General features: G+C 39.8%; 1 protein-coding gene across 1 annotated transcript; it reads right to left on the reverse strand.

Annotated features, from left to right (window-relative positions):
- Positions 1-2067: 2067 nt before the first annotated feature.
- On the reverse strand, positions 2068-3765 carry LOC135707809 (uncharacterized). The gene is made up of 2 exons (XM_065229705.1): positions 3623-3765; positions 2068-2919 (listed from the first exon to the last, which is right to left on the reverse strand). The coding sequence occupies exons 1-2, from the start codon at positions 3638-3640 to the stop codon at positions 2086-2088; spliced, it is 852 nt and encodes a 283-aa protein (XP_065085777.1). The 5' UTR covers positions 3641-3765; the 3' UTR covers positions 2068-2085.
- Positions 3766-7417: the final 3652 nt, after the last annotated feature.

The following is a 7417-nucleotide window of genomic DNA, read 5'->3' on the forward strand; positions in this document are numbered from 1 at the left end:
TCCGATTCAGGATAACTTTGCACAGAACTTTGACAACAATACACAGTAACATGATGCCTCGCCAATTGTTGCACACAGTCAGATCCCCCTTCTTTGGGACCTTCACTAAGATGCCCTGCATCCAGTCGGCCGGAAAAGTCGCGGTGTCCCAGATCTTACAGAATAGTTGATGCAACATTTATGCGGATAGCATGGGGTCAGCTTTGAGCATCTCTGCTGATATGCGATCGACCCCTGGAGCCTTGTTGGATTTCATACTTCGGATAGCTGCTTCAATCTGATGCAGCCGCACCCTAGGCGGATCATGCCGAGATGTTGATGGCTGGTTGGCCGTCGAAACTTGAAGAAGTTGTTCGAAGTGCTCAAAACAGCGTTTCAGCTGGTCAGTGGGGTCAGTAAGCAATTGTCCAGTCGTGTCCTTCACTGGCATCCTCGGATTCATCTTTGCTCCACTCAGGCGTCGTGAGATATCGTAGAGGAGGCGGATATCGCCAGTGTTTGCGGCTTTCTCCCCTTCGTCGGCCAGAAAGTTCACCTGTGGTGTGTGCTTGTCCCGTCTGCAAGAGCGCTTGACTTCCTTCTCTTGAGCCGAGTACCGTTGACGGGCTTCGTTCTTGGCTCCTCTGGTTCTCGCCCGCTCTATCACGGCTTTTGCTTCTCTACGCTCCTCAATCTTCCGCCAGGTTTCATCTGTGATCCACTCTTTCCTCTGGGTGCGCAGCTCACCCAAGTTGTTCTCGCTTGTTTTTATAAAGGCATTATTGATGGCCGTCCATTGTTCTTCTACGCTACTACCTTCTGGAACGTCCGCAGCTCGAGTCTCATGTTCTTCAACAAAAGACTTTTTTACCGCTGGATCTTCAATTCGGCGTGTGTTGAACCGCCGCCTGAGTCTCTCCTCCCGTCACTGGATCCGCGCCATGCGTAGGCCGATCTTGTTGAGCTGAGTAAATTGGTATAAAGACCCTTGACTCTCCGGACCATAGAACAAAATTGTGTTTTCATTTGATATAAGGCTGTCTACGAGACAGTTGCGATCAGCTGACTTTTTTGTTTACCAAGAACTTTTGAAAAATCCGAGGGGGGCGACACATCTAAATCTCAATTCTAGATGCTCAAAAAATCTCACAGTAGCGTATCAATCTTCGAAAAATCATCTCTCATTTCTTGCATCTATTTGCATCGTGCTTGATCTTTTTGCAGGGAATCTTCAAAATGGACATAAATCTACCTTCTATCTACTCAGCGTGCCTACGCTAGCCACAGCAAAACACAATCTTTTCTGCATCGTAGATAGAGTCGCCCCCCTCGGAAAAATCACAGTAGAACTGGCAGTTTATTCTCATATGTATTTCTGCTTTGTTTATGTTTACAGTCGGCACCATTAACACCAGATCACTCACACATTCTAGATTTCTACCTGTCAGTTCCACTGAGAAACGTATCTTGGATCACTTTATCATAGTTTTTCGGTACCCATGGGTGTTCGAGAAAGGCAAAAAGTTAGGGTGGATAAAACTGGCTCTGTCACTTGAGATAGGATGAAATATTAGTTACTGTACTATAAAGGACCATCCACATTAGATCCGTTTGCGTAGCGTTGACGTAAATTTGACAGTTAGACAATAGATTTAGCTATCACGCAATGCGTCCGATCCGGATCTAATGTGCGTGGGCCTTAATAGATGCAATTTGCGTTGGCCTTAAGTAGGTCGATGAGAGTTTACATAACAGTTTGTCATCGCATTACATCAAATTCACATTAAACTATAATACCCAGTTTAGCTACCCCTTTCAAAAATTAGCATATATTTTCCATTTTTATACACTGGCATCATGTTCCCATTATGAAACATCATTTCACACATTACCTATGAGTAAGATTTGCTAACAATCGAACGATACGAGTATCCACTGGTCATATGTCTGTCACTCTCCAAATCTCAATGCCATATCGATTATCACCTTAGTTTCTATTTGGTTTCCAAACATCATCGTGTGTCGTGTGTACTTTTTTCAATTATCTATAAATCAATAGAATACAAAAAAAAATCGTATATTAGTTTTGCAATCATTGCAAACATTTCAACTATAATTACCACGTAGCACTGACCGTTTGCTGATTTGATGCAACGTATCCGATGTTGAATCTCGCGGAATCGGCACCTTTTGCCCGGTAATCCATGGATCGAACCGCTTCAGCTTACCAACGAAATCATTGTATGATGGACTCTCGACTGGATTAACAGGAGTACGGTCATGGAACTTGTCGGCAAAGCTATGTTCAGAACTTATTACAGACCGGCGGAAGATTTGATGTAGGGCATCCGTGGCTGGATCTGCAGGGATTGGCACTTTTTTACCTGTGACCCATGAATCAAATCGCGTTAGTTCGTTCTTGTAATCATTGAAAGCTTTATTTGGGGGAGCAATTGGAGCTCTATCATTGAATCCAGTTAATTCTCCCGGCAACTGCCTGACTTCTATTCGCGACGAAGGTAACGCTTGGATGCCATATTGTCCGAGATCTTGATGCAAAGCATCGGTTGTTGGATCCGATGGTATTGGGACTTTATGTCCCGTTACCCAAGAATCAAACCTAGTTAATTTGTTAACGTAATCTTTGTAAGCTTTATTGTTGGCAACAGTTTTCGGTGTTGGATCTTTAAATTCATCATCAGGAAGTACCTCTTCCGGGCCCCTAACGTGGGTGTGGCCCGTCGCCCAATCATCAAATCGTGTCAATACTTTGACATATTCCTTAAATTGCTGGTTGTTTGGGTCCACTTCCGGCTTTTTGTCATCAAATGCTCCGTTAGGGTACTGTTGCGCTAGGTATTGTAACATCGGTGAATTGTTATATATTTGTCCTTGTCCAAGAACACATAGCGGAGATATCATGCAAATGAAGAGAATTAACTGTAGCGAATAAAACACGTTAATATTGCGTAATTAAGCATAGCCATTCTAATGATAAGAGATTTGTTTTGCATTGTGCTCAGTAACCGCCGAATATTTCTATTAGAATGTATAAGATAGAGCCGTTTACAATGAGTCACTCTAAGTTTATAAATATTTTGAAATATGAGGGGAACAATGCGCATTTCGAAATGTATTAGTCTCCTGAGCTAACCATAATTGCTCTGATTTTTTTGATGCAGCATCATAACAAGTTATTCGGATTCTATCAAGCATCCAATTTGCATACGAGATTATCAAAACAACTTCGGTTTAATGCAATAGTACCTTCCCATTTTGGGCAACACGTGATTTTTGTTTTCTCTGCTTTCTATAAAATTCATCTAAACTGCAAAAATAAATTTGTGATTATACCATTCTTTAGGGATCAACGATGCGATGCCGTGTTGCCAAAAAACAGGAAGGCACTGTATATATCAAGCTTCACTCAGAAGTTGGGGCGCTATAATATTCTTGAAATTGGTATTGGCAAAACTCGATCGAAGTGATAATCATGCAAATATATCAGCGACAAAATACGACATGTTTCCCACATTGGTTTCACTTTCAGCATTATTTCTACAACCTAATCAAATATCCAATAAACCGTGTCAATGTTCAATTGACACCTAATCATGAGTATTTGCGGAAACCAGTTACTTACTTTCACAAATAAATCCATCGTGGAGATGTGAATTTTCCGTTCAACAGTCACTCAGTGCAAATACCGGAGCTTTTTAACACTTCTGCTCCATAACACATCGACACGTTTCGTATGAACTTTCGGGTACGACGGATGGCAGCAGACTGAACATCATCCAAGAATCGGTAATAAATTTTAAACACATTTGCAGCCGAGGGTCGAGCAGGATTTCATCACACAAATCGATATATGTAGCACTCAAACACCGGAGGCTTGTTATCGAAATTATGCGAATAGAGTTGCGAATTTCAATAACTTGATTCCGGAGACGAGCCAGCCAACGGCTGAAAGTCTCCTTAATAAAGATATATATAAAAAAAATAATAACTTGTTTATGCTTGTGCTTAGGACATTGGTATAGTCTCAGAATAAAATGGCGTTCGGTAGCATCTTATATTGGTGATTCTGAATGAAATTTTCTATATATTTCTCGTTTTACCCTTCTTACAGAGAAGGGTATACATATTAGGGTGGTTCAAAATATCGGTTTTGCTCCACCAAGGTCAATCGATTTCAAAACAGGTCCTGATAATTCTTTCAAAATTTGAGCTCATTTGGATGCGATCTTAAACTGCATTGGCCCTTTGAAGTTGATATGGGAATTACTATGGGAAAGTGAACTTTTTGTGCTGTTCGTTCTAGCCCCTCGCTGTAATGATCTCTGGAAAAGTTTGCCATATGTTCTTATGTGATGCTTTTCCGAGATGCTCCATCAACTTCTCAGCAGCCAACATTGTCGTGATTGCGCCGATAAATAGGGCAAACAATCATGGCTACTATGTCATAAGTGCAAGATGCAGTGCTGCCCTGAAAGCAGTCGGTAATCATATCAGAAAGATATCGGCTTCGAAATCAATTATTAACTAATAACCTTGAAGTCTAATCGAAACGTGGTCATAAGCAAAGTTGTAGCTGATTAAATTTTACATAAGAACAGATAGCAAGCTTTTTTCGTAAATTATTATAGCGAAGTGCAAGGACGGTTTACTTTTCCCATAGTAATTCTCATATAAATTTCGAAGGGCCAGTGCAGTATGAGTTCGCATCCAAATGAGCTCAAATCTTGCGAGAATTATCAGGACCTGATTTGAAATCAATTGAGCTTGGTGGAGCAAAATATGAACCACCCTAATACATATCGCTTGAAAAACTGACTTTTCATCCGAGGCGTGTTTCTCAGCCACCATTGTACCGAATTGGACGCAACAACCACCAAATGAAAGGTCTTGTAGTCCCATTGAGCGCTATTGAATATTTTTCAAATCAGTTTACTGGTTCCGGAGATATGCCCGGAATAAGTTGTGGTGAGTATGGGTCTTAAGACTAGAAGGGATCTGAATTGTATTTTTTTTCAATCCTGCTAAAGCCTTGATGTCCCCTGTTGTCCGATACACACGTTGCCAGCCTTGTAGTCTGCGGAGGGTCCACAGCTCGCAGGATCTTAATGGTGTCAATCCCATCATACGACACATCAAATTAAATCAGTATTCAAAAACAAGATCAATGATAGCCTATGGCCACATTGATCACAGTCGGCCACGATCCGCGTATTCCCGAAGACGTGGCCAGTTTCTGGCTTGGACTAAAACCCATCCTGCGACATATCAAAGTACATCAAAACTCAGAAGTATGTACCACGACCACATTGGTCGCATTTGGTCATGTTCCGGGTACCCCCAGCTAATTTCAAGCAGCTTAAAAAAACTTTTTTTGTATCTCTTGAAATGACCGACTTAGTGCTTCACTTAGGGTATCTCTAAAAAAAGTGTTTTTACTCATTTTTTTATTTGAAATGCCTTAGCAAAGTTGTCCTGAGAAAACTTTTAGAACATCTGAAGACATAACTTTTGCCATGCAGAACTCGTCGATATATTTTGTTGATAAAGAGTTAAGGGCCACCCGAGGGGCCACCCACATTAGACCCGTTTGCGTTGTTTTGACGTAAATTTGACAGTTAGACAATAGATTTAGCGTTCAATTTGCCGCAACGCGTCCGATCAGGATCTAATGTGCGTGGGCCGTTATTCACATTTTTCTTTTGTAAATCTCGCGTAACACGAAAAAGGGCCTATCGTTGTTGATCGATTCTCTTCATCGGTTTTCTCTTTAGCGAATAACGCGACTTGAACTGCATTTTCCATCGACAATAGCGAGAAATTAGTTTATGTTGCCGTGGTAAAGCAAAGAGAAAGTCGACGAAGAGAATCGATCATCGAGGATAGGCCCTTTTCTCAAGTTACGCGAGAAATATGCCTTTTTTAAATGTTAATATCTCTTGTTGGGGCAAACATAAAACATATCACAGCATTTGAAAGAACGCATCTTAAAATATTATTTTTTAAATTGCATTAAAATGAATTTGACAATGATCATTTTTGTTTAAATATAGGGTAGAAAACTACTTCGGTCTAATCGCCCATTTTGAGCCTATCGAGCAGAAAACTTCAAATAAATCCATGATTTCAGAGTTAACAAGTCAATTATGCGTTTGGTACGATACGAAGTCAATGAGAACGCGTGATATGAAGGTTTGCACCAATTATTCCCAAAAACAAAAGAAGCGCTCCGACCGAATCAATTTTTATCTTCATTCGATAGGCCGAAGTGAATTCATTGGCGTTTCAATGGCGTTCCAATGCGTTAGGCCGAGTTTATAATTTGTAGGCCGAGTTTGGCGTCAATAAGCAGTTTTAAACTTTTGACAATATCTCAACGATTGGTTTCTCTTTATCAAATCTTACGGTACGTACGGAAAGGTTAATACATTTGGAAGCCATCAGTAATAATAACATTCCGTTTGGTGCTAAACTGCACTAGATTAAGAAAGACTAAGTGCGGGTTGTGCTTAATAGGCCGGAAATGGGGTAGTTAACCCTAGTTGGGTATAACTTCTATATAAAATAAAATGCAGATGATGTTTCTACATGCGTTTAATTAAAAAAGTTAGTGCTGAAAAACTAAATTATTCAGAAACACCCTAATTTAATTAATAAAAATTACTATAAATTGAGAACGATAAGAGAAAAATAAATGCTTCTTGAGCAAAGTTGCTTGACATTAATCCAGCATCAAGTTTGCGAAAGATTATATCCCTTAATTTTAGAAAATAAAAAAGTTAGTTTTTGAATATCAATTATTTTTAGGGCCACCCTAATGTTGACCAGTACCAAAAGAAGGGTCTTATTAAGGGAAGAAATACAAGTAACACGTCAAAAACTCGACGATTTTCGGATTTTTTTTTGTAAGCAAATGAAACAACGCAAACGTTTGGGGTTTTTTGCATTAAATTGCATAAATCTTCCATTTTATCATTGGTGTGTGACCTCTGTGGCTCCTTGGGGTCACATCGGAAGGAGCTCGCCTCCGGTGGGGATTGGACAAAACTTACTTTTATCAATTGAACCTTATTCAGAAAAGATTTTTGTTCTACGTGAACGTCTAAAACCAAAAAAAAAAACGGTTTAAAAATTTCGAAAAAAAATATCTGAAAAAAAAGTTGATTTTCACTGTTTTTTTTTCCACTTTAGGCAGACCTGAAAATTATTTATTTTTAATTTTATTGATATGGTTCACATAGAGTAAGAATCTATTTCCTTTAAGATGCGCCATTTCATTTGGATGAGAACTTTTTGAGTTATCTTTCCCGCCAATTTGGACAACACCGTGTCGAAAAAACGCGTTTAAAGTTTTGGGTTGTGTAAAAACATGATTTCTGGACCTTACGGTTAATCGGTAATACCGGGGCCATAGATCACT

This window comes from Ochlerotatus camptorhynchus, unplaced genomic scaffold, assembly GCF_037179485.1.
Source record: "Ochlerotatus camptorhynchus isolate MF236.1 unplaced genomic scaffold, CSIRO-AGI_Acam_v1.1 ptg000319l, whole genome shotgun sequence".
Classification (NCBI taxonomy): Eukaryota; Metazoa; Arthropoda; class Insecta; order Diptera; family Culicidae; genus Ochlerotatus; species Ochlerotatus camptorhynchus.